Source organism: Marmota marmota, unplaced genomic scaffold (assembly GCF_001458135.2).
Source record: "Marmota marmota marmota unplaced genomic scaffold, marMar, whole genome shotgun sequence".
NCBI classification, from domain to species: domain Eukaryota; kingdom Metazoa; phylum Chordata; class Mammalia; order Rodentia; family Sciuridae; genus Marmota; species Marmota marmota.
In genome coordinates this window covers 1,595,973-1,623,811 of record NW_026000221.1, presented here as the reverse complement: position 1 = coordinate 1,623,811, position 27,839 = coordinate 1,595,973, and the positions used below count along the sequence as shown (strand labels likewise).

General features: G+C 44.0%; 1 protein-coding gene across 1 annotated transcript; it reads left to right on the top strand.

Annotated features, from left to right (window-relative positions):
- Lman2 (lectin, mannose binding 2) lies at positions 1-17,542 on the top strand. The gene is made up of 8 exons (XM_015488532.2): positions 1-400; positions 572-690; positions 10,020-10,137; positions 10,843-10,922; positions 11,105-11,266; positions 11,377-11,491; positions 14,700-14,819; positions 16,862-17,542. Exons 1-8 carry the CDS (start codon positions 205-207, stop codon positions 17,020-17,022), a joined length of 1,071 nt encoding a protein of 356 aa, XP_015344018.1. The 5' UTR covers positions 1-204; the 3' UTR covers positions 17,023-17,542.
- The last annotated feature ends 10,297 nt before the right edge of the window (positions 17,543-27,839 follow it).

Here is a 27,839-nt window from a genome sequence, read left to right as displayed (position 1 = left end):
CCTGGAACCTACAAGGTGATGGAACGACCCTCAACCAGGACAGGGGGCTGCCCATCTAGTAAAGCTGCCACCCCCTCGGCTGAGAGGCTTTGTTTTTTAACTCCCCGGTGACACTAGAGTTGGAGGGTTTCCGGCCGGAGGCCATTAGATAGGACATCCGGAAGGCGGAAGTCCTAGGGCGGAAGTGGCCAAGAGGAAAGGAGAATGGCGGAGGAAGGCTGGTTTTGGCGCTGGGGCTGGGGCCGGCGGTGCCCAGGGAGACCTGGGCTTCCTGGCCCCGGCCCTGGCCCCGTTACCCTTCTACATCTTCTTCTGTTGCTGGCGTCAGTGGCTGCGGATATAACTGACGGCAACAGTGAACACCTCAAGCGGGAGCATTCGCTTATCAAGCCCTACCAAGGTGAGGCCCGGGAAGGAATTGAGTGAAGGATGAGGGCAAGGCTGAGCTGGGTTGGGGGAGGGCGTGCCCTTTCTCTCGAGGAGAGCTGCTCTGTGGGTTTCCTGCCCTTCTCAATACCAGTCCTGGCATGGCCTCTCACGCACCTGTTTATGTCCGTCTCTCTGCCTACAGGGGTTGGTTCCAGCTCCATGCCTCTCTGGGACTTCCAAGGCAGCACAATGCTTACGAGCCAGTACGTGCGTCTGACCCCCGATGAGCGCAGCAAAGAGGGCTCTATTTGGAACCATCAGGTGAGTGGTTCCCAAGAGGCGAGACATACCGTTCAAGCCACTGCTCCTTGCCTCTCCAAGAAGCCAAGACCTGAGCTTCGTTTATAGGCGTGCCCTGCTCCTCCCTCGCTCATTCCTTCTCCATCTTGGTTACACTCACTAATAATAAATAATGGATATTGAGTATTATGTGTCAGGAGCTGTGCTTGACACTTCACACTTTTCTTATTTAATTTCTTCAAAAGCCATGCACAGTAAGAGATGTAATCTCCATTTTACTGACTAAAAAAATAAGTCTTAGAGTTGAAAGTGCTCGTAGTCAGAAAATGGTGGAACTGTCAGATTGTCTGAATTTATCCCCTTCTATCGTGGGAAGAATGAAACAAACTGGATCATTATTGGGTATTTAGCTGTGTTTTAGGCACTGACCTTGTCATACCTGATTGCATTTAATTCTCAAGCAGACTGTTTGAAATAGATGGTTTGCATGTCTTTATGCATAGATAATGCAGCCAATAAATGGCAGAAACCGCATTTAAATTGATATGTTTGTTCTCTGAACCCAGGAGTACACTTCGTACACATGACCCCCTTTCTTCTGGACAGTGGGTGAATCTCTCTGACATTCTTAAAGGCCTAGACCCCTTCCTCAGTACTTGGCTAAGGATCTTGTTATCATTAAAGGGCTCTATTTGGAACCACCAGGTGAGTGGTTCTGAAGAGGCGAGACATACCGTTCAAGCCACTTGTTGAGGAGGAGGGAGGATCTGGATTTGTGGGCAGTTTTAATTTCTGTGATCTTTATCCTGGAGGTCAGGGAGGCTGAGGTGTCACTGGCATGTCATATATGAGCAGTGGCTAAGATCATCATAGACTCTACATTGAGTAAGTTTAAGTTGGGGAAAAGGGAGTAATTTTGAGCTGGGTATCAGCTTGGGAAGCAACCTGCTCCTGCCTTAGCCTGCCTGATCCAACCCTTCCTACAACCCACACTGTTGGCCAGAGTCCTAATTTTCTTTGTCACCCTGCTCTTTTGTCCTGATTGACTTTCTCATTGCGTTCTGGGAGCCCACACTGTCCTTGTGTTGCTTCATCTGCCTGTCCTCTCATTGCCTCCTCTCTTCCTGTTCCATGCCACTAAATTGCTATTGGAGGCATCTGGGGTTACTTTCTTCAGTTTTTTGCTCTGATCCTCAGAGCCTGGAGTCTCCTTTGAAGGATAACTGTGCATTATGTCTGTACAGTCTGGCTCCTGGTGCCTGGCATCTCCAGTCATTCTCTATTGATTTTGTTCCAGCCTCTGGCTGCCTTCATGCCTCAGGACCTTTGCACTTATTGTTCCCCCTGTGTGGGACACTGCCTCCTGGTTCTTCGTGCCTGCTTGATTTCTTTTCATCTGTTAAGTCTCAGTTCAAGTGCCACCCACTCAGAATACTTCATTAACCACCTTATCTCCCCCCAAATAACATTTTGTCTTATTATTCTGTCTTAGGGCTTGCAGATTTTCAGATTTTTTTTTTTTTTTTTAAATGATGCTGAGGATCAGACCCAGGGTCTTACTCATGCCAGACAAGCACTCTGCCACTGTTACACCTCTAGCCTGGTTAATATTTAAAAATGATAATGTAGCCTTATATTTTTTATAGAAATGAATTCTACATAGCATTAAGTTTTTTTGTTTTTTTTCTAAGTGAGGTACAAATAGCACTAGAACTAATAGAAATTAGGTTTAGCCACATCCAAAATAGTGGCTTAAATTACATGTGTAGGTAGCAGATGGTTGGCATTATCAGTGGATTGGAGATATTACAGGACTGAGCATTCTGCACTTACCTCTTTTTTTTTCCCAGTTGTAGATGGACACATTTCTATTAATTAATTAATTAATTATGTGGTGCTGAGGATCGAACCCAGTGCCTCACATGTGCTAGGCAGGTGCTGTACCACTGAGCTACAACCCCAGCCCTGCACTTTAATTAAATTTTCAGTCTAAATATTACCTTGCCTTTCTTCCCTCACTTTCCTGTTCAGGTCCAGGGAAATTTCCTGTTGGGCCCTTCTGATATTCCATGAATGTTTGGGATGATTCCCAAATTTCCTGAAAGAAATTGCTTAGAATTTTGTGTTCAGTATTTTGTCTTTGTCACCTTCACACTCCATCTGGGAAAGGTACTAAATTAGCATACACTCCCTGAGCTGCCTTCTGAACTATGGTGTGGCTCAGAGATGACTAGAACTCCAAGTACCTGTTATCTGGAACACAGGATATGGGGAAGCTAAAGAGGTTGCCCAGGCGCCATCCTGAGGAATTCTTGTGTGGAGGCTACAGCAGTGGCCTTTAAACTTTTATTTTTCCCCTCTGACATCCCCATCTGAAATTATACGTCCCCTTTAAAATTTGTTATTAAAAAATTGTCTTATGTTGAAATATTTTCAGTGTAGCTGCAGTGGTGTCGCTCAGTGCTTGCCTAGAAGCCCTGGATTTGGAACCCACCACCGCCCACTCTTCCCCCCAAAAGCAAAGGATGTAGTTTCCAGTAAAACTATTCAGTACTCTTAAATATTTAATGGTATCTAAATATTGCTTCTTATATTGCACTTCAGTCTGTTTAAATTGAACTTGTATTTTCATGTCATTCCCCACACAGGACTTTATCTTCATACAGTATATTTACTACTTGAAAATCCCTTATCCTTAACCTATCATAGTTCTTTGCAGCTTCATAATAAGTGTTGTGATTTAAACTTTTTAACTTTGTCAGGATTTAATATTTAGGTTTTAATATTCTCTTTGGGATTATTGGTTCATAATTGATCAAAATAGTGCAGTACAGAATTTTTAATTTTTATTTTATTATGGAGTCTCACTGTGTTGCCCAGGCTGACCTCAAATTCCTGGGCTGAAGGATTCTACTGGCCTAGCCTCCAGAGTATCTGGGCCTGCAAGTGTGCACCACCATGCCTGCATACATTACACAAATTTTGAATATCTATTATACAAAAGTGGTAATTTATTGAAATGCATGTCAATGAGATGTTGTCTCCCTAGCCTCACCATATGGACAAGATACTAGAGGCAAAATGATATGGGCTTCAGTGTCACATCTGCTTTTTATTTTTTAATGTGAATTCTGAGAAATTGTTCACTTAAATTGTAGATGGAGTTGGAGTATTGGTATAGCAGGACCACTCAATATTTTGAACTTCCTTTAGTTTTTAAACCCCAAATCATGTTGTGAGTGATCTTCTATCAGAATTATTAATGATGTATCATCTGACTATTAGATTATATCTGCCTTTCACCTTGTTCCAAGCAAAGATGAGGAAACTGCCTGACTGTAAAATGATCTGTTCCTGCCAGGTGATTCTGGTTTCATTAAAATTTGTTATTAAAAATTTGTCTTATGTTGAAATATTTTCATTAAAATTTCTGAGCTTTCAGCTGGGTGAAAGAAATGGGCTACATTGTGGCACATGCCTACAATCCTAGAAACTTGAAAGGCTAGGGCAGGAGAATTGCAAAATCAAAGCCTGCCTCAGCAACTTAGTGAGACCCTGCCTCTAAATAAAAAATGAAAAGGCTGGGGGTGTGGCTCAAGTGGTTAAGTACCCTTGGGTTCAATTCCTGGTACCCCCCCCCCCCCAAAAAAAATTCTGATCTCTTCAGGTGGCTGCTCTGTAGTCATGGTTGAGAACTATGCCCCCAAAGCAGCTTCTAAATCTGTACCTTACCTCCTTCAAATTCTTCAGAGGCTTATGTTGTTTATATCACATTCATATATTATATATATAATATATATTTTTCATATGTTGAACTTCTTATACATCTATATGTATATCATATATATATAAATTTTCCTCCTTCTCTGTAGTCTTTTTTCAAATATTTATTTTTTAGTTATAGGTAGACACATGTCTATTTTGCTTTATGTGGTGCTGAGGATCGAACTCAGTGCCCCACGCATGCGAGGCAAGCACTCTACCACTGAGCTACAACCCCAGCCCCTGTAGTTTTTAATCTGGGGTTTATGGAGACTTTCTAAGGCTTGCATAGTCTTGTCAGAATCAGTTTCCAGGTTCTCCGCTTCCATATGTGAGTTTACCTGAAGCTGACCTTCTTACCAGCATACCTGGAACAGGAATATAGATTTTCCTTTCCCTCTTCCCTTTCTCAGTTTGCTCTTTTATTCCAGTGCACACCTCACACCAAGCTGGGCTCTTTCTTTAGTGCTAGGCCCAGATCATTGAAATGTGGTATCTAGATTGACTTTTGTATATGTGTGATATGGTTTAATTTTTTTCCAAATAAATGAGGGTTATTTTGGTAATTTTTAAAATTTTTAAATTATTGATATCTAGTGTAATTGCATTACAGTCAAGAATTTCAGTCCCTTGAAAGTCTGTTAAGACTTGGGCATGGTCCCTCAAGAGTTTTGGGAAATGTTTTGTGCATGCTTGCAAAGAGTGTGGATTCTCTACTTACAGAATGTAGCATGTGGTTTAGGTCCTGTAAATCACATTTGCTGATTGAGTTCAAATCTTTTATATCCTTCTTGACATTTTATCAGTTCATTTTTACCAGTTACTAAGGGAGGTTTTAAAAAAGTTGCGGAGTACTGTGATAGATTAACAAATAAGAGATTTTCAAGCAATGAATATATTATATTAAAATTCTGTGTAGGGAATGACATGAAAATATAAATTCCCCGTATTAATATTCTATTAGCAAGGATTCTGTCAGTTTCTGTTGTATATATTTTGAAACCAAATTAGGCATATATAGAAACAAATTTTTTCTATCTTTGATTAAATAATATCTTTATCATTAAGAGTCCCCTTTTAGGGCTGGGGTTGTGGCTCAGTGGTAGAGTGCTTGCCTCTCATGCTTGAGGCACTGGGTTCAAAATTCAGCACCACATAAAATAAATAAATAAATAAATAAAACCAAAGGTATTGTGTCCATCTACAACTAAAAATAACAAATTTAAAAAAAAAAAAAAAAGAGTCCCCTTCTAGGGTTGTGGCTCAGTGGTAGAGCACTCTCACCTAGCATGTGCAAGGCACTGGGTTCGATCCTCAGCACCACATAAAAATAAGTGAAAAAAAGTATTTTGTCCAACTGTGACTAATACACAGATATATATATAGGGGGGGGTGTCTCCTTTTAAAGTTTGTTGTCCAGTTTTTAATCCTTCTATATCTGGTTTATTTAACTTACCATAATTTTTTCAAGTTTCCTTTGTATTTTAGTATGCATTTTTACTTGTGGCTGAGTAATATTTCTATGTATGTGAACCACATTTTGTTAATCCATTCATCTGTTGATGGACACTGGATTGTTCCCTCTTTTTGACTCTTGTGAATACTGCTGTGAATATTGATGAACTGACATCTGAGTCCCTCTTCTGGGTTCTTTTGGGTATAAACATAAGAAATAGAATTAGGGGCTGGGGATGTGGCTCAAGCGGTAGCGCGCTCACCTGGCATGCGTGCGGCCCGGGTTCGATCCTCAGCACCACATACAAACAAAGATGTTGTGTCCACCAAAAACTAAAAAATAAATATTAAAATTAAAAAAAAAAAAAAAAAGAAATAGAATTAGGAGCTAGGTATATAGCTCAGTTGGTAGAGTGCTTGCCTCACATGCATAATGCCCTGGGTTCAATCCCCAGCACCACCAAAAAAAAAAAAAAAGAAGAAGAAGAAGAAGTAGAAATAGCAGGTTGTATGGTTATTCTGTTTTTATCTTTTTAAAAAATCCTGGGTATTGAACCTGGGGATAATTTACCACTAAGCTACATCCCCAGCCCTGTTTAAAATTTTTAAATTTTGAAACAGGGTCTCACTGAGTTGCTGAGGGTCTTGATGAATTGCTCAGGATGATCTCAAACTTGTCTGTGGTCCTCCTGCCTCACCTTACCCAAGTTGTTGGGATTACAGGCATGCACTACTATATCTGGCTAACTCTTAAATTTAGATATTTGATCATATTTGATCATTTAGTTACTTTAAATTTTTTTTATTTTTAGTTTTAGATGACACAATACCTTTATTTAATTTTTAAGTTTAACCTTTAATTTTGAATTAGTTGTAGATTCATGCACCATTGTAAGAAATAGTATAGAAAGGTCCTAGGGGCCCTTATGTTTTGTTTTTTAATCTAACATTTAGTTCATTTACATATAATTACCTGCACACTTGAGTTTGATCTCCTGTCTATTTACCTTTCTTTTTTACCCCATTTTAAATATATATATATATATTTAGTCATAGGTGGACATAATACCTTTATTTTGTTTGTTTATTTTTATGTGGTGCTGAGAATCCAACCCAGTGCCTCACACTCTAATTCTTGAGTCTGAGCCACAAACCCAGCCCCTCCCCATTTTTTTTAAACTGTAGTTATACATAATGATGGGATTTTTTGTTACATATTTATTCATGCACACAAAATAACAATATAATTTGGCTGTTACAGTTTACCTTCTATTTGTTTTACTTGAACACTGTTCATTATTCTCCCTGGTCTTGATTTCCTTGGGATTAATTTTTATTGTTCTGTTCTATTTTTTTTTTTTGTTAGCTTGAAAGTTGTATGTTCTTTTTGCAATTTTATAGTGGTTATTATAGAGTTTAAAATATGTGTCCATGTTTACCAAAGACTTAAGGATAATGTATACTTTAACCACCTTCTTGAATAATGCAAGGTTCTTAAGATACTTTAAACTCTCTTTACCCTATTGCTGTCATTTATTTTAATGCTTTCTGTTTTAAATTGTTTTACTCAAATATTTATGTAGATTTTTTTACCTTCATATTTTTTCTTTGTTGTTCTTCATTCCTGAACTCTTATATTGTGATCATTTTCCATCTTCACAAAGAATGAAAGGTGGTAATTGTGTCCACTAATAATGAATTCTTTTAATTTGTTTTTGTTTTGTCTGAAAATGTCTTAATTTTCCTTTCATTCTTTTAGTTGTAGATGAACACAATACCTTTATTTATTTATTTATTTTTATGTGGTGCTGGGAATGAAACCCAGTGCCTCACATGCTAGGCAAGCGCTCCACCACTGAGCCACAACCCAGTCCCATATCTGGACTTCTTATTGGCTTATTTTCTTTTTCATTCTCTATCTGGTTTTTATTTGATCTCATCTCTTTGTATACCAGTTACTTATGATCCTATAACAGATATTGCACTTGTGCAATTGTTGAAAAATTTGAGGCCAGAGTCACCTTAGTCTAATTTTTGGAATGGAGAGGATTCAAAGCTGAGCTGAATCCCCAAGGGCCTTTCTATTGTACTCTTACTTTTGGGTTTCAGTCTTTGTGCGAACCCAACTCAAAGCAAGGCCTCCATAGTCTTCAGCAAGCGGTGGACTCAGATTCCTTGTCCCCTATCCTTGAGAGCTAGTTCTCATCACCTCTCAGTATCCCCTTCACATTCTGCTAATGTTTCCAAACTAGTGAACTGTCCCAAACAAGAGAGGATCTGAAGTTTTAAACTCATTGTGAGTTGCCATGTGGGTCCTGATTAGTTTCATGCTTTCAGAGACCAGACTGGATCTTATCATTTGGGTTCCTGGTAACCCAAGATAGAACGTTGAATCTGGCAAATTGAAGAATGCACAAACTAGATTGCCTACACTGAGACAAACTTTTTTACTTTATTTTATTTATTCTTAGTTGTTGATGGACATTTATTTATTTATACGCAGTGCTGAGAATTGAACCCAGTGCCTCACCCATGCTAGGCAAGCACTCTACCACTGAGCTACAAACCCAGCCCTGTTATCTATCTAGAGCGCTTGCTTAGCACTGGTGGGACCTGGGTTCAATCCTCAGCACCATATAAAAATAAAGGCATTGTGTTGTGTCCATCTATACCTAAAAAAAAAAAAAATATATATATATATAAATAAATAAAAAGAAAGTAAACATTCCCCACAGTTCTCAGAATTACCTGTCATTAATATCAGTTAATGCTTTACATTTTTTCTTAACTCCCCACCCCCAAATGGGAGCAGATCATTGATATTGTTTGCAGGAACTTTGGGCCTCATGCATGCTTGGCAGGCACTCTACCACTGAGCTACATTCCCAGCCTCTTTTTTAGTATCATTGATATCATTAGGTAATAAGTACTACTGGGGTCTCCCTTGTTCTGTTAAAAATCTGTAGCCAAATTGCCGCTAAGAAGACAGGACCATTTACATTTACAGTCACACCTGTTGCTTGAGAGTGTGTGTTTCTCTGCATCCTCATCTGCATTATATAATAATGTTTTTAATAGCTGCCGATCTGATAGGTTAACCATATCTTTTTTTGGGTTTGCCTTTCTGACTGTTTTGTTTGTTTGTTTGTTTGTTTGTTTGTTTTTTAAATCATGTGCTTATATACACATCTCTGACTTCTGCAAAGTTTTTCCTTCTCATAGTAGTTGTTGACACCTTAGTTTTCATGAGCAGCTTCTTGGCAAGCTGTTCCCCTGGCTGTAGGCAGTGCTCAGCTCTGTTCTTGATGTCCATGACTGTCAGAGAGCATTTGCTTCTCATATGGTGGCTAAAAGGACCCAGAGCACCTCCCTAATCAGGCTTCAGCACTGATACTGGTACCTCATTTAAGCTGGGCCTGGTTGGCAGGTATCCTGGCCAGGAGTTGGGCTTTGTAGTCAGTCAGACATAGGTTCGAGTCCTTTGGGCACTCACTGAGCCTGATTTTCTTCACTTTGGAAGGTTGGTTAGAACAGAAGAGTCAGGTGGGGGTGAGGGGTTGGCAGAAAGTAGCTGGTGTCATTTATGTTAAAGGCCTGAAGGCTGTAGGAAGTATAGAAGACAGCAGAAGTTTTGGGGTCAAATAGAGCTGGGTATGTATCAAGACTGTCCTCACATCTGTTGAGTATGAGTTGTTTTGCCCCAAAACACGTTTTTGTTTATGTAAAATACATACCTCAGATAGGGGTAATTTTTCAAGATCCCAGGGCAGGAACAGTGGGAATGGAGGTAGAACAGACTCTAGGGGATTTGGCTGGTGTTGAGGCCAGGATGAGAACAGGCCTGGCAAGGCAGAGGAGGGCCTCTGGCAGCCTTGGGACACTGCATGGCCTACCTCTTCTCATGTAGGGGCCCAGCAATCCCTTCCCTTCCTGCTGAAAATGCTTGGGAGTCCAGGGTCAGTGACACTTGTAATCCTGCCACCTAGCTCTGTGCTTATCAGTAAGTACCAAGTCTTGGTAGAGGCAAGAAGATAGTTCTGTGGGGCAGTGTTTGTGCCAGGGTTGCCTCTAACTTGTTCAAACATCCTGGGAATCTCTTGAGCAGTGCTGTCTGTCTCCTACCCCCCATCCAGCCTTGCTTCCTCAAAGACTGGGAGATGCACGTCCACTTCAAAGTCCATGGCACAGGGAAGAAGAATCTCCATGGAGATGGCATCGCCTTGTGGTACACCCGGGACCGCCTTGTACCAGGTAGGGCAGTGCTTGCTCAGGTGGCCCCACTGGGTCCTGGAGGGTGGGTGCCCCATGGCTGCTGGCCCACTAGGGAGGTCAGGGTGGGCAAGGCAGGAAGTTGCCTGGGTTTCTGGGGCCAAGGATCTTCTACCCTGCACTGCCCTGATAGGAGTCTGCTCCCACTTGAAGATAAAGCCCTACTCTCCTGGAAGGAGGGCCCTTTAGGGAAGAGGAGGAACAGCTAGTCCTGTAGCTTAGTGTTATACCCCTTGTAACCTGTTTTAACCATTCTCCCATTTTAAAGGATTATTATTATTTTTTTTTTAAGTGCTAGAATATGAAGGCCATTCAGCAGAGACTGTATATAGACCTCAAGGCTGTAAAGGTTTCCTGTGTGACCCTTTATAGAAAATGTGCTACCCTGGTTTGAGAGGGTCCTTTGTGGCTTCTCCCATCTTTCCTAGACTGGGTAACCCCTTGACACCTCACAGCACATGGCGAGGTGGCTGTCCCCTTATAGTTCAGGCTCTAAACTTGAGTCTTCTCTGTTACACTTGAGTCCCTCCTTGCCCCCTATCTCAGCTTCATCCTTAGGAATTCCCTTGTCTCCTGCATGAATGACCAGAGTTGGGCTGTCCCGCCCCTTACACATATTGCCTTTGAGCTACCCATGGGGACATCTCCAGTTTTTCCCATTGTGTGAGTATCTCCTTATGATTCCAGGACCTGTGTTTGGAAGCAAAGACAACTTTCACGGCTTAGCCATCTTTCTGGACACATACCCCAATGATGAGACCACTGAGGTAGGGCCCTGTTCTCTCCTGTGGAGCAGGAAAGCAAGGACTAGACAGCTGGCTAGAGGGTGGGGTCTGGGATTTCTCCCTGGTCCTGGCACAAAAGCAGCCTCCAGGGGTTGGGATGGTGGGTGTGCCTGCTTCCTCCTGAAGAAGGGATAGTAGTGAACTAACTGGTGTCTTGGTTCCAGCGTGTGTTCCCGTACATCTCAGTGATGGTGAACAATGGCTCCCTCTCCTATGACCATAGCAAAGATGGACGCTGGACTGAGCTGGCAGGTTGCACGGCCGATTTTCGCAACCGGGACCATGATACCTTCCTGGCTGTGCGCTATTCCCGGGGCCGTCTGACGGTGAGCAGGTGTGAGGGAGGAGGCTGGCTGGGCCTTTGCTGGTTCTCTAGAGGCTGGGGAAATGGCAAGCTTGGGCCTGCAGGTGTATTTGACATGTTGGCTGGCCACAGGTGATGACTGACTTGGAGGACAAGAATGAGTGGAAAAATTGCATTGATATCACGGGAGTACGCTTACCCACCGGCTACTATTTTGGAGCCTCGGCTGGCACTGGAGACCTGTCTGGTGAGTGGTTTGAGTGAGAAGTCCACCATTCTTAGCCCGAGCCTTCCCTGGTCTGTTGGAACCTTTTCACATAGTTGATCACCTTCTTTTGATTTCCACACTCACCATCTTCCTTCTCTTCCCATTGTCTATAAATGCTGGTGTGCCCATGACTTAGTCTTTGAGCAATCCATTAGCAGTCTTCCTTTATCTTTAGGAGATTGACTTTGAATCTAGACGCTGTATACTTGCAGATACTACTACATAAGCAGTAGCCAGTGTCCACTCAGCTGCCCATCTGAGCCCTAATATGCCCACTACTCAAGACCATACTTTGCCCAGCAAGATGTAAATGGCTCCTCTGACTTTTTAGTTGCTCAGGCTGAAAAACCCTGATGTCATCCTGTACTTTTCTTTTTCCTCTCCATGCCATCTCCAGTGCACTGGTGAATTCACAGCAAGGCACCATCCCAACATAGTCTACCTACCCCTCCCCACCCCTGCAACGTCTGATTCAGGGCTTGCTTCTTACTCAGCTTAAGGTGTTCCTTGGAAACACCAGTGTCATCCTGCTTCTGGCCTTTTGACTTGCTGTCTGACCTTCATCTTCTTAGAGTCTAGCTTTAATGTCACCTACTTGGTGGGGCCTTCCCCAATTCCCTTACTAGAATTTGCACCTGCTCCTCCAGTGCCCAACACTCCTAGCTAACCTTTTTTCCTAGCATTTACTATCTTTGAGTCAGCCATATCATCTACTTTATTGTGCTCCCCACCCCAGACACACACCCCACCTCCCCATGAAGTCAGGGATATGTCTTGTTTGGCCTGCATTGGGTACTCAGTAAGCACAGGGACTCCTCTGGCCTGTATGGACTTTGCCAGGTCACCAGGTCCTGGTAATACTTAGTGGTGGCCCTTGGCTGTGACTCTCAGTCTTCTCCTGAGAGTGCTCAGAAGGCATAAAACCCAGGGCTAACTCCTGCTGACCAGAACTGGGATGTGATATGGATGACCTGACAAAGAGTTTATTTATCTTCAGGATAAACATTTTCAGGGCTGTAACCTGTTCACTGGCCGGAGACCCCCCATCCCCACCCCAGAGAACTACATGGGTCCACTTAATTCCAATATGTCCTTTGTTTTGTTTTAAAGTTATGTTTTTTTTTTTGTTTTTTTTTTTCTGGTACTGGAGATCAGACCCAGGGCCTTGTGTATGCTAGGCAAGCTCTCTACCACTAAACTACACACCAAGCCCTTGGTCTTGCTAAGTTGCCTTTTTGCTGGCCTCAAATTTGCAGTCCTCTTGCCTCAGCCTCCCAGTTGGCTGGGATTATAGTCTTGTACCACCGTGCCTGCTGCTTTAGACTTCAATAATAGGGCAGTGTCAGTATAGACCCCCAAGATGAGAGATTGATCTAATAAGCACCCTGTTCCTGTCTTCCATCTTTGGTAATTACTAACTTAGGACCAGTCTTGTTTTATTGATGACTCCACCATAACCATTACCCCATCTTCTCCCCTGGGTTACCTGAAATTTTGTCTTATAGTGTTTCTGCATGGGTCTGCAGAGGTTTTGGTTTTTTTTTTTTTTTTTTTTTTGTGGATCTGGGGATCAAACCCAGGGTCTTGCACATGCTAGACAAGTGCTCGGCCACTAAACTACATCCCCATCCATTTATTTGAAATAGGATTCACTAAGTTGCCTGGGCTGACCTTGAACTTGTGATTTTCCTGCCTCAGCCTCCCAAGTAGCTGGAATTGTAGGTCTGCGATCACTTTGCAGGTGGTTCTTGATGAGAACAGAACCAGATCTGTGGCAGATGGATGCTCTCCAGGGCTGTTTGGAGGAGCTCAGTAAAGAGTGGTGGAGATGGCCCCAAAAGTGGTAGTGTCTGGCCATTAGTTGGAGGGTTGTTGATATTTGGCATCCTGTGGACAATCCTGGGATACAGTCTTTAGTAGGAAATCGTCTTTTCACTTTTTATACAATCAACACCCTGGGAATTTCAGAGTTGAGGGATTTCCCAAAAATTGGAAATGGGAAGGGGCAGAGCTCAGGTGGGAACTAGAGTATGACTCTTTCCTTGGCCACTTGCTGCCTCCAGGGACCGTGTATGCTTGACTATCAGATGTCACTCAGCCCTGCCTGACCTGTCTGCCAGGGCCTTGCTCTATATAGGTTCTCCCTTCTCATGGCTCCAGAGATTCTCCCTCTAAAAAAGGCCTTTTTTAGCTGGGTGCAGTGGTATATACCAGGAATCTCATCAAGTTGGGAGGCTGAGGCCGGAGGATCACAAGTTCAAGGTCAGTCACAGCAACTTAGCATGACCTTGTCTCAAGAAAAAAAAAAGGGGGGGAGGGTGTATGTGTGTGTGTTGGGATGTTATTCAGTGGTAGAGAGCCCCTGGACTCAATACCCAGTACTGTACCCACCCCCCTAAATAAAAGGCCTTTCCTCAGATTGTAGCCTGTTGAGCTTACAATTAGTTAGGCAGGCTGGATGTCATATTGTGGCTCTGAGACTCAAGCCCCCACCCCCCGAAAATGGGAGAGCTGTTAGTGTCGAGTGGTGGTCCTTTCCTGCCCATGCTGGTTGGACCATGTCTTTCCTGAGTTTCCTCAGGTGCAGTTGCTAACTGTGTGTTGGGCTTGGGCCCCTAGCTGGATGCTGACTTTCTCATTTGCATCCTTCACAGATCTCTGATAGGAGCATCTATTGGCTGCCTGCCCTTGGGAGGATCAGGCTTCTCGGCCAGCCCTGATCTGGTCCCTGTTTTAAATATACACCCTCTACCTCACATTGTCTTCCGTGTGATCTATGTGTGCTCATTTACTTGCCATGGTGCACACCCATGATGGAGATTATCATTCCTGTTTTACAGAAGAGGAAACTGAGCCTCAGAGAGGGCCTCAGGCCTGCAGTTTAGACCCATGTGATTTTGAATATAAAGCCCATGCTCTTTTCTCTCCATCCCTCCTTTTTCCTTGGTTTCTCTTCATTTTTTTGGTGCTGGGGATTGAAACGAGGGCCTTGTACTTGCTGAACACACCCAGCCCCTGGAATACTGCCTGCCTCGAGGATTGAAGGTAGCTAGGAAGAAAACAGGCCCAGCCATGGGCAGCAGCAGCACTCTCCATATCAGGAACATCAGCTTCTCTTTGAGGGGTCCGTGGGCCATGGCCTTGAGGCTGGCTCCATGCCATCACAGGCTCATTTTTGATCCTGCAGACAATCATGACATCATCTCTATCAAGCTGTTCCAGCTAATGGTAGAGCACACACCTGATGAGGAAAACATCGACTGGACCAAGATAGAGCCTGGTGTCAACTTCCTCAAGTCACCTAAAGGTATGTGCACCCAGACTGTCCCTGCTAGGCCTCAGGTGAATTTGGAGCTCTCAGCCCTTCCTGGTCCAGTTCTGGCTGTGTTCTGGGCTCTTGTATCAGCCCTGTCCCTGATGAGTTGTGCTCCTGGTCCTGCCTGGAGTTCCTAAGAGGCCAGAAGCTTGGGTCCAGTCAGCTCTGGTGAGTCTTTAAGGAAATGATTGAGGCAGGAAAGCCAGTCCATCTGTGAGGATATCCTCTACGCCATGTGGTTTCTATTGAGGCAGCAGCAGCCAATCAGGACACCCAGAGCACTGTATCTGCTCCCTTCTGTGTTGGGGGCTAGGGACAATGGTCATTCAGTCAAGGGGGTGTGCTGGGAGCAGTGGCACACATCTGTAATCCCAGTGGCTTTGGAGGCTGAGGCAGGAAGATTTCGAGTTCAGAGCCAGCCTTAGCAACAGTGAGGCACTAAGCAACTCAGTGAGACCCTGTCTCTAAATAAAATACAAAATGGAACTGAGGATGTGGCTCAGTGTTCGAGAGCCCCTGAGTTCAATCCCCAGTCACCCACCCCCCCCAAAAAAAAAAAAAAAAAAAAAAGGTCAAGCGGCAATTTGTTGCCTGAAGGAAGTGTGTCAGCACTCTTGGCATGCCTGTTAGTCTGTGAGCACTTTGGAGATTGAGTCTGTGGCTGGCTGAAGGGGCTGAAACCCTCATGTTTCCTCAGCCAGAAAGAGGTAAGGCAAGATTTGAACTTGGTTTTTTGCAAAACTCCAAACCCTGGGTTCTTCTCATGGCACGAATTCTGCTTCATAGAGTGAATGTCATGGTTGGAGGAATAAGGTATATTTTTTGGAAGAGGATCTCACTGAGTTGCCTAGGCTGGCCTCAAACTTGTATCTTCCTGCCTCAGCCTCCCTAGTCATTGGGATTATAGGTGTCTACCACTACACCGCACCAACATCTCATTTTTCAAAGATTCACATAGTTTTAAATATTTTGGAGATGGAACAAATCCAGCTGTGGACCATCATCTGGTTAGAGGAAAATCCATACTGGCTACTGAGTACTTTCCTCCCCAAGTGACCAGCAAAGCAAGGATTAACTTGTTTTCAGAAGTTGATGCACTTGTTCCTTTGGCAGCTGTTTCAAAGCTTCCTTCTTTGCCCAGCTGTATTAAGCAGGCCCTGACCCTGGGGCTCAGTTAGCACCTGAGGCAGAGAAGGCACCAGGGAGGACTGGGAGCCCCGGGGTTGAGGAGCTTGGCAGGACAGCAACATCTCTCAGGCTCCCCTGGTTCAGTTCATTGTTGTCACTGTGCAGGGACAAAGAGGCTGGGGTCAGCAGGCCAGCCTGGGTTGAGGCTGTGCAGGAAGGAGGCTGTCGGTTGACTCGCAGCTGGCATTCTGTCAAATGAGCAGCATAAACACAGCATAGCAGAAAGGCCCGACTTGAGCCCGGGCCTGGTTGGGAAAGGCCTGTGCAGACCCCAATGTCAAGTGGAGGGCCACAGTGTGGAGGCCAAACGGCAGACATAAGGCTCGTCCTCATCCCAGTCCCTCCACTCATGGCCTGTAGTCACAGCCAAGTCCTCATCTTCTCTCAGTTTTGAAAAGGTACCACCTTCCAGGGTGGTCAGAATCTGAGATCCCACGTGTGACAGGGTGTGGCACCCAGTAGGGTCCATTGACAGTTGGCAGGCAGAAGAGTGGTGTGGCTAGAGAGGGTTGCAGCGTGTGGGTGGTGGCTCAGGACCTGTGAGCCAGCCGGGGAGGTCGCTGAGAGCTGCAGGTAGGGTCAGCCTTTGGTCAGAGCCGTTTCTCCTGGTGAGGAGGGGGATTCTCACACTGCGACTTGGGGGAGTTGGGGCTTGTCACATAGATTCCTGGGCCTCTCCTCGTACCTCCTTTTCAGAAGGAGCCCAGGAGTCTCTGGTTTTCACTGAGGTCCCGGGTAGGGTGGGTGTGGTGGCCCTGTGCTGGGCCTGCTATGTGGTCTCTTTCCTGGAGCCCAGCCAGCAGCCCTGCCCCTTTGCCTTTTCACCCCCCTCTCTTCTTCCTTAGATAACGTGGACGACCCCACGGGGAACTTCCGCAGCGGGCCCCTGACAGGGTGGAGGGTGTTCCTGCTGCTGCTGTGCGCGCTCCTGGGCATCATCGTCTGTGCTGTGGTGGGTGCTGTGGTGTTCCAGAAGCGCCAGGAGCGGAACAAGCGTTTCTACTGAGCGCCTGGCGTGGCGGGAAGAAGCTGATGTTGGCCCCGGCGCTAATGTGAACTGTTTTTTTTACTCGGATTGTAAAAGAAAATAAGACGACCTTATTTCTTAACTGTTTCAAAGAAATGATTAAAAGTATTTTCGTACATTTTGCTTCTTGCCCAGCAGGGACAGGTGGCAGGCCCAGGATTGGGGTGTAGCAACTCCACAGCTGGAGACGAGCCTCTTGCCCTGGCGTGGCATCTCAGGAGTAGGGGCTTCTGTACCTGGGGCGGAGCTGAGGCCCTACAGGAGGCCGTTGAACACTGGAGGGCCCCCCAGACCACATTGGGGTGGCTCCTGAGGACCCAGAGCAGTGGTGTTGTCCTAAGGTGTGTGTTGTGTGTGGTGGCAGACAAGGCCCAGGTGGGGAACATGAGCCTTCCTGTTCCCTGCGCTTCTCAAGGCAGACTCAGGGGATGCTGGAGGAGCTGCTCGGTGGGGCCCAGAGTGTGACTATTTGCTAAATAAAGTGGAATAGCCAACCTCAGCCGTGTGACGCCCTCAGGGGCTTGCTTTTCTTTTTCTTCCGATAACTTCCAACTGGCCACTGCATTGCAGCTTTCAGCCTTTGCCATCTCCCTGTGCTCCAGGGCCCCCATGAAAGAATGGGTTAGGGAAGACTTGGGGTCCTATGCAGAGGGTGTGACCTCAGTCCAGGCTCAAGGCCAGGCCAAGACAGTGGTAGGAGGGTACAGTGACAATCTAGGGGTTTTGGGTTGACCTGGAGGGTCAGGAGGACAGGTCTGGGACAGCAGTCATATTCCTTTGGTTTCCTTAAGGGAACAAAGATGATAACAGTGGAAGGAAGCCAACTGCTGAAGGGAGAGCATCACCATGTGTCAGCTTTCAGGTCACCACCACCCAGGTCACGGCCTGCTGCAGTGCGTCCCTGCCCAGTCCAAATCTGACCCCAGAGAGACCTTGCCAGTTCTCTCTCTTCCCACACAGTTCTGTAACATTTGGGTCTTCAATCTCACAAAACAAAAACCCTGTCTTCCCGTCACAGTCTGGCTTTTCGTAGTTAACATTGTCAAGTAGGTTCTTATTGCAAAAAATACAGATAGTAAAGAAGCCAATGAACCCATTCTCCAGAGCAGAGAATTAACTAGAGCCATGTCCTTGCCATTTCCTAAGTGGTAAACTCCTATTTCCACAGGGTAGGTGTTCAGAAATGGCTCACAGTGACTGGGAGATTCCACTTCGTTTCCTTCACAGGTTTAGGAGCCTCATCACAAAGCCTTAATTAAGAATAGTAGTCATGATCCCCTGTATTAAAATATTTTATTGAGCACTTTTCTCCAAACAAGTTTCTTTACTTGAAAAAGTAGCAAACATTGAGTGCTTACTAGATATCATTCTTCTAAGTGGGTGATGTCTATTAATCATTTCACTCCATGACACTATGTGGACACTGGAAATGCATCAGATCAGGCAGGGGGTGTGTCCACTCTGATGCATCCGGGTGGACATGTCCATGATATAGACCTGAGGTCTGGAACTTCCTAGCTGCTACAACTACATCATTAGCACCATCCTCACTGTGCTTGACTTTAAATTTTTGGTTCTGCTATTCCTGAAATTTTAGGCAAATTGTTACTATATGGTACTCGGCTTTTAGAGCCACCTGGAGCCTGGCTCATTCTCCGGTTCTGGCTCAGAAAGTCGTGGAGTGAGACAGAGACAAGGTTAAAAACGCATTTGGGTGGTTCTAGAGTGTCTAGTCTCAGCCACCAGCAGGTGTTTGGTGATTTGAGAGCAGATATGAAAGTAGTGCTGGTCTGCTGGGTGGGCACACTTTTCCACTGGAGCATAGCTTTGTTTGTATCTGTGAAGTTAATTGTTGCAAAATTCATATCTAAAGTTTGTTCTTAGAAAGTTTGACAGGTGTTCTCACATCTGCATTTTCACACAGAGTAGTGTGATGCCGTGTGCTTTAAAAAATCAAATTATTTCATTATACACAAGGTAAACATCGATGTATTTGCTGTACAACATGAGAATAGAGGGCCAGCACACTTGGACCCCTCTTTGTTTCCTCCTCCCGGAACTGATTGCTACTATGTTTCTAAAAATGTTACCATGAAGATAATGTATCTTTAAATACATTGTATTGTTTTGCATTTTTAAAAAACTCTTTAAGTGGCAAATGGATATATGCCTCAACTTTTAAAACTCAGTGGTGCTGGTGAACTTTTGGATCACACATAGCTCAAAATTCAGCTGCATCACTGTCCTATGTGGTATGGATGGATCCAGTTTCTCCCTTCTGCAATCAATAAACATAAGTGGTTTCCAGGTTTTTGCTTTTAAACACAATGTTGCTTCAAATGTTCTTGAATGTTTCCTCCTCCATAAGTGTACAAGAATTGGTAGTTGTAGTTCCTGTACATTTTCAGTTTAACTAGACAGGCCACATTGCTCTCCAAAATGGGTTGTGTCCTTTCTCTTCCTGCTGAGATGGGTGACAGCTGAGATGCTCTCTGCTGACCTCTTAGCTTTTGATGTCAGTTTTCAGTTTTTGGCAGTCTTGTGGAGGCTTTTTGGTCATGTGTATTTCCTCTGTGTGGTGCTTTAATTTTGACACCTTTTTTCTTTTTGACCCCCTTTGATACATAGGAATTCTCTGGTTATGATCCTCTCTCTGGTAATAGGCTTTGCAGAAATACATTTCTGGTATGCTTGGCTTTTGCTTTTCTAATGATGTCATTTGATGTATAGTCTGCTTTTGATTATCTAGGATTCCTAATCTTTCTCCCAAAACTGTTTTTCCCAAAAGTTAAATTTTGCTTTTCAAACTTAACAGTTTACTTGGAATTCATTTTTGTGTATGGTGTGAGGCAGGGATTCCATTTTCCCCACTGTCTTCAGCCACTTGTCCCAGCATTTATTGATTCACTAATCCTTCCCTAACACCTATGGCAGACACTCAGCTGGCTCCCAGAGCACCCACTTCTAACACCATCCCTCACTCTCCTCTTGTTTGGTGGCTGGAAGGCTAAGTATTCAGCTGACTTCCAGCTATGGTGGCCATGTGAATGCTGTGGCTAATGACAAGCTGGTGGAAGTCTCCTGAGGAGAGTCTGAGATTGCTTTTGTTTAAAAAAAAAAAAGAGAGAGAAAAGAAGAAACTGGTGTGGCTGGGTATGGTGGTCTGTGCCATAATCCCAGCAGCTTGGGAGGCTGAGACAGGAGGATCAAGAGTTCAAAGCCAGCCTCAGCAATGGTGAGGTGCTAAGCAACTCAATGAGACCTTGTCTCTAAATCAAATACAAAAAAGGGCTGGGGAAGTGGCTCAGTAGCCAAGTGCCCCTGAGTTCAATCCCTGGTACAAAAAAAAAAAAAAAAGCAGATGGTGTGGCCATTTGTCCCACTTATCGTCTTGCCTGGAATGCGGAGGAGACCCCTGAGGGTGCCTATAACCATGAGGGCAGAGGTAAAGCACGTGGAGCTGGTAGACAGTGGGTTCTTGATTTGGTTGAGATGCTGCCCCAGCCCTAGACTGCCAACTGCTGGGTTTTTATGTGAAAAATTTTTTAAAAAATAAATTCCTATTTGTTCAAACTACTGTGAGTTATGTTTTCTGTTATTTGTGGCTAAAAACAGCCCTGTTTCTGTCTCCCTGTGCATATGTTGTTTTTCTGACACATGGGTTTGCTCTGGACTGTGGCTGATAATACACATGCCTGTTCTGTGCCACTCACTGTTTTAGGCACTGGGAATACTACAGAGAACAAAAGGGACAGACAATTTTTCCCCCATGGAGCTTATAGTCTACTGGGAAAATCAGGTGGTATAAGCAAAATATAGAGTATATTAGAGAATGCTTGTATTTGTGTCTTGGGAATGTGGTAACAAGTACTACCAACTCAGTAGCAGGACCCAGTCTGGAAAAAAGCATACCACTCTTAAGTCCAAACACAGGGGTTTGAATGTAAGACATTGTCGTAGAGTGCCTGCCTGCCATGTCTAAAAGCCTGGGTTCAAGCCCAGCACCACATTAGAAAATTGGTTGAAGAGGTGTAGGAAGGAAAAAGGGCCACTGAAATAGCACAGAAACGCAACATAGGAAGCAGGTACGTTCCAGAGGGGAGCAAGCAAGGGTAGACTAGAACCTGGAGTGTGCCCCATGGGTATATTTCTGATGTATATTTTCAGGTAGGTAGGTTTACCTGGCAGGGACTTGGACTTCCAAAGGAGGCCCAGTGCCCAGGTGGCTCAGGGGCTTGGCCTGTCAGGAGGGAGCTGGTTCAGCTGGTGCTTCAGCTGTCAGGGGTTCCTGCTGCTGCGAGTGCAGAACCTGGAGGTACTGTAGGTATCTGGCTGCCCCTGCTTCTTGAGTAAAAAGGAAGTAAGGTCCTCCCTATCTCCATCTAGCACTTCCCATTGGGAGAACCCAGGAGGAAGCAGCTGTCTAAAGAGCCTGAGAAATGTAGTTCTCCGAGTTCCAGATCTTCCAGCACCAGAGTGTGAAAAGATGGGCTTAGGCCCAGAGACAGTGGGCATGTAATCTGTGGGCCCCACACGTGCACCTTCAGGCTGCCGGGCACATGGGCACCTGGAGCAGGGAGCACCGAAGTCCCTGGCCTGCTGCTGCAGATGTTTACACGGGAGAAATCCGTTGACGTGTGCGCATTGTTTTGTGTTTTCTTTTACTCACCTAATCCCAACTCATACGAGTGGGAAATCAGAATCAGGGAGAATCTATTGCTTAAAAACATTAAATGGTTAGGTCAGCAAATTGAGGTGAAATGTCAGAAAGAATTTTAAGAGGGACTGGATTTCGCGGAGAGAGCTGTGTTAGGAGGGAGCGAGGTAAGCCCTGCAATGAGTTGTGTGCAGTTAGGAGGTAAAGATGACTGACATAAACAGGTGGCTTTGGGTCATGTGCTCATGTCATGGCACATCTTCATGTTCTACTTCATGTTCAGCTGATCTACTCCTGAGGCAGCACTGCTGGGTGGAAAACCCCAGAAATCTGGAATCCTGAATCAGGATTCTCTTCAGTTTACAGGGACCATCATAAGGAGCCTGCACTCACCATCCTCTTGCGGGGTGGGATGGGAAATCAAAAGAAATTGTTTAGAATTTTGGTTCCAAATTTCTATTGAAATTTTAAAAATATGCAGTTACAGGGGAGTTTAGCTCGGTGGTAGAGTGTATACTTTGCATGCACAAGGCCCTGGATTCAATCCCCTGAACCAAAAATAAAAAGCAGTTTCTTGCTTTCTTGGTCTCTTTCTTCTCTGATTTTTGTATCCAGTGTCTTCCTTTTTGCATTTTTTGGTAAACAGATATTCTCTGACTTATGATGGGGTTATGTCCCAGTAAACCTACCTACCTGAAAATATACATCAGAAATGCATTTAATGTGCCTTAGTTGCCAAACATCCTATTTTAGGCAACACGGAGTGGTACTGGTTGTTTCCCCTCCTGATCATAGGACTGGGAGCTGGGGTTTATGATGCTACCCAGCATTGTGAAAGAGGGTTGGACCACTTACTGCGAGCCTAGGAAGAGATTCAAATTCTTTATTTTTTTGTGGTGCTGAGGATTGAACCCAGGGCCTTATGCATGTGAGGCAAGCACTGTACCAACTGAGCTATATCCCCAGTCTGAGAGATTCAAATTCACAATTTAAAGTCTGGTTTCTATCAAATGCACATTATTTTCGTACCATTGTAAAGTAGGGAAACTATGGTAGTCATCTCCCAAAGTTCCATGTGTTGGGCTGGGGATGTGGCTCAAGCGGTAGAGCGCTCGCCTGGCATGCGTGCCGCCCGGGTTCGATCCTCAGCACCACATACAAACAAAGATGTTGTGTCCGCCGAAAACTAAAAAATAAATATTAAAAAAAAAGTTCCATGTGTTGAAGACTTGGTTCCTAGCCCGTGGTGCTACGGAAGTAGTGGGACCTATCAATCAGAGGTTTGGGCGAAGTGGGCAGTTAGGTCACTGGGCATGTGCCCTTGAAGGAACTATTGGGACCCGTGATCCCTTCTCTCAGCTTTCCAGCCATCCTAAGGTGAGCACACCTCCTCCACTGTGGATTCCCCACCATGAGGAACCAAAACAGCCGGGCCAGCTGACCAGAGAGAAATCCCATGAGCCAAAATCAACTTTTCCTACTTACCTCGGGATCTTGTCACAGTGATAAAAAGTTGACTAACTCGGGAGTTATTCGGAACTCACCTGTCCTGAAAATATGTTATTTGGCTTTTATAACATGTGTTTACTATTGCTAACTAAAAATCCGATGTCATCTGATTGTTGTTTCTTTGGGGTAAATCTTTTTATTTATGGAAATTTTGAGATTAGTCATCTTTGGTGATGTGAAACATCAAGATGTATCCAGGTTTAAATCTTTTTCTTTTTTCTTGTTTTTCCTCCCTGCCATTTGGGGACCCTCTTTCAGTTTCAGCTAGGGCAGTTTTTATTCTGTTATTATTATTATTATTTTCTTTTTTGATGACCTACACCCAAGTTTTCTGATGCTTCTCCACGGACAGGTGGTGTCAGTTCCTGCCCCCTGTCCTTGCGGCTGGCAGGTGGTGATTGCTTCTTGGTGGACTGTGGCACAAGTGACACTCTGCAGCTTCTAGCACTGGGTAGTAAAGGCCAGGCACTTCTTCTGAGCCCCCATAACCCCTGTGGCCTTGAGCCCCTGGTAGGGCTGCACTTGTCCATCTGACCCTGTTTTCCAGCCATCTAGGCTCAGGCACCAGATGTGTGAGGGAAGGAACCATCTGGTCCCCGTATCCACGGTTAATGCCTTTCAGTAGAAGCCCCCAGCAGTATGCAACAGGCAGAGGAGACCACCCACCGTGCCACCTAAGTCCCTGAAATTCCCAACATGCAGAATCCATGAGCATGAAAAGGAAAGTATCACTGTTTTCCACTGTGGACCTCTGGGTGGCTTTGTGTGGCCGTGGACAAAGGAACCATATACATCCCTGCCCTGCTTCACCATCTCCTGGTTCTCCCCTGTATTTCTGTTGGAGTCTGTTTTCCAACCACCATGTGACCCTAAGAACAAAACCACAGATGGCCCAGGCCAAGAAAACAGGCATCTCACCCTGCACATGAGAGTCTTCCACCAACACCTCATACTGACTTTGCAGTCAAGAGTCATGTCCTTTGATTGAGGGCCTATCTGTCCTTTTCAGACCTTGTGGAACTCTATAAGCCCTCTTCTATTAACTGACCCTTCATGACATGACGGCCACTCACCTCTTCCCACCTCTTTCTGTGCCAGCAGGCAGGGAAGAGCAGCCCCTGCACATGGCAGGACGGAAGACTTGCTGTAGTCAGGATAAATGCACTTACCGTTCTCACCTCTGTGAATGTACAACAAACTCAATGTGCAGGTAATTACCAGAGAAACTCCTCAGGGTGTTGGGTGCCAAAATTCTAACCGTTTTTTTTTTGTTGTTGTTGTTTTTTTTCTTTTTTTTTTTTATCTAGGATTGAACCCAGGGCCACTTAACCACTGAGGCATATCCTCAGCCCTTTTTAATATTTTATTTAGAGTCAGGGTCTCACTAGGTTGTTTAGGGGCCTTACTAAGTTGCTAGGGCTGGCTTTGAACTCATGATCCTCTTGCCTCAGCCTCCTGAGCTGCTGGGATTACAGACATGCGCCACTATACCTGGCCAAAATTCTCATCTTTGAGAAACCTGAGTGTTCCCCTTTCCAGTCTTGGGAAGGTTGGATGCAAACCTCCAGATGACTGAACCAAGTCAGGCCACATTTCTCATAGTGGAGCCTGAGAGCTGCCAAGTGAACTAAGCAAAACTGCTGGGTGTGAAATATGAAATCTGCGTTTCTCATTAAGGAAGTAATTCCTGTACATGCGCTGAGGGTGGAGGCCTGCTGGGTCAGACACTGTGTGTGGGAGAGCACTCTGGTGGCACATACAAACCCACTACAGTTCATATTTGAACACCTACAGTAATAATAAAGTGATTCAATGAAAATATTGTCTTATCTGTTCTGGAATGAAATTGGGGAGATTTCAATACAGTTGACCCTCGGTATCCTGGGTTCAACCTCTATGGATTCAACCAACCGTAGATCATGTTCTGGGTAGTTAGGTCTACTATGGTTGCATCTGCATCAAGACACTTGGAGATTTTTTCCCTGGTCATTATTTCCTAAACAATACAACTATTTACATCACTTTCACATTGTATTAGGTATTATAAGTCATCTAAAGATGATTGAAAGGATGTGGGTGGTGTGTGTATGTTTTACACAAATGCTACACCATTGATAAGGGATTTGAGCATCTAAGGGGTGACGGTGGTCATCATCTTGAACACAAAGTCCATCTGGGAGTGGTCAGATAAGAAACAAGAGCCCCAGACATTCAGCTCTTGAGCAGAGCTCCATTTCAGGATTAGCCCAGGAAGCAAGGTCACATAAGCCCCAAAGAATGCTTTTTAGTGGCTCATCCCTGATAACACGCCAAAGTCAAATTAGAACCGTCTTCAGAAAATTCCCAGACTCAGGACAGAATCCAGCTAGAACTATTCTCATACTCTGTTTCAATACCCAGACTCAAAGTTCTTTTGGTTTCTAAAATAAGAGCCAAAATTAGCCTACCTATTTTTCTTTAGCAGGTTTTAAAGTTCCAGAGTTGTGGATCAGAGCTAAATTTTAAAGTCAGCCCTATATTTTTTTTTATTATTTTTTTAGTAGACTTGAGCTATCTGATTCAGGAGACCTGCTTGTAGAAATTTAAACTTGAACTGGAATCCCATTTACTTGGGAGGCTGAGGTAGGAGGATTGCAAGTTCAAGACCAGCCTGAGCAATTTAGCAAGACCGTGTCCCAAAATAATAAAATAAAATAAAAAGAGCTGGGAACATAGCTCAGTGGTAGAGTGCCCCTGGGTACAATCCCCAGTACTGAAAAGGAAAGGGGAGGGGAGGGGAGGGAAGGAGGGAAACTTAACCCTGGAATGCCAAAATAAGCATTTTTGGAATGCAGTCTAATTCTTTACATCCTTACAGGTAGAGCATCCCTAATCTGAAATGAAATCCAAAATGCCTCAGAATCTGAAGCTTTAAGTGCCAACATGATACTGTGGAAAATTCCACATCATGAAACTTTGCTTTATGCACAAAATTACTAAAATATTATATAAAATTGCCATCCGTCTATGTGTATAACGTGTATGTGAAGTGTGAAGGAATTCTGTGTTTAGACTTGGAACCCATCCATAAGATATCTCATTATTCATGTGAAAATAACCCAAAATCTAAAGAAATCTGAAGCCAAAACACTTCTGATGCCAGGCACAGTGGGGCACAACTATAACTCCAGCAGCACAGAAGGCTGAGGCTGGAGGATCACGAGTTCAAAGCCAGCCTCAGCAACTTAACAAGGTCCTAAGCAACTCAGCGACACCCTGTCTCTAAATAAAATATTAAAAAGGGCTGGGGATGTGGTTCAGTGGTTAATCGCCCCTGGGTTAATTTTCTGGTACCAAAACAAAACAAAACACTTCTGGTTCCAAGTATTTCAGATAAGAGGAACTCAATCAGTAGTTGAATTGCTTAGGTTTCTGTTTATACCTTTACATCACTTAAGAATGAATTTAATATCACCCAGAGTATGCACAGCAGTTAGTTTCCTTAAATACACCAGCTCACCATTTCAGTAAGAAGGTATTTTCTCCCAACAGATCTGAGAGAATTATACCTTATAAATGTTTATGACTCTGAAAGAGAATGAGAATCTCTCAAAGTAGGAATTTATCAGTACATTAAGAACTTGATTTTTCACCAGGGAGAGAAAAAAACCTTGCTAAAAACATTTAAGCCTGAGGGTTAATTGAAATAATTTACAAGTAATATCAATTCTGTGCTTTTATTTAAAATATATCAATAATATATATAATAATTGAAATATCAAATATACCAAAGACCCATAAAAACAAAATTGCAGCTTCACAATGATCTCCAGGTCTGTTCTCCAGGGCAATAATTTTCCTTTCTTTTCTTCTAGTAGTTATTTTTGTATTTCTAAATTATATGCCTGTGTCACTTTTTCTTAATATCAAATTTGCAACATCATATATTTATTTGTTTGGTGGCGGCTGTTTTTTATATGTAGCAGGGTCACTATATTTCCTGGGCTGGCCAAGAACTTGGACTCAAGTGATCCTCCTGGGTTAAGTAAGTAAATAAATAAAATGGCTCTCTATCCTTACCTCACTTCAAACACAGTAGTAACTTAAAATGGAGCATTTATTCAACATCAAAGCTAAAACTATAGCTCCAAGAAAGAATATGAAAAAAAATATTTGTGACTGTGGGAAAGGCAATGATTTCTTGAGACGTAAAGCATCAGCTATTAAAAAATTGATAAATTGGACATCATCAAATGAATTCTTCTACTCTTCCACTTTTCCAAACAGATTAAGAATGTGAAAAGCCAACTGAGTGTGGTGGTGCAGGACTGTCATCCAGCAAACTCAGGAGGCTGAGGCAGGAGGATTGCAAGTTCAAAACCAGCCTCAGCAACTTAGTAAGACCCTGTCTCAAAATAAAATTTAAAAAAACTGGGGCTGGAGTTGTGGCTCAGTGGTAGAGTGTTTGCCTAGCATGTGCGAGGTGTTGGGTTCGATCCTCAGCATCACATAAAAATAAACAAAATAAAAGAATGTGATCAACAACAACTAAAAAAAAAATTAAAAACTGAGGAAGTAGGATATATGTCAGTGGAAAAACATTCCTGGGTTCAATTCATGGTACCAAAAACAAAACAAATAAACAAATTAA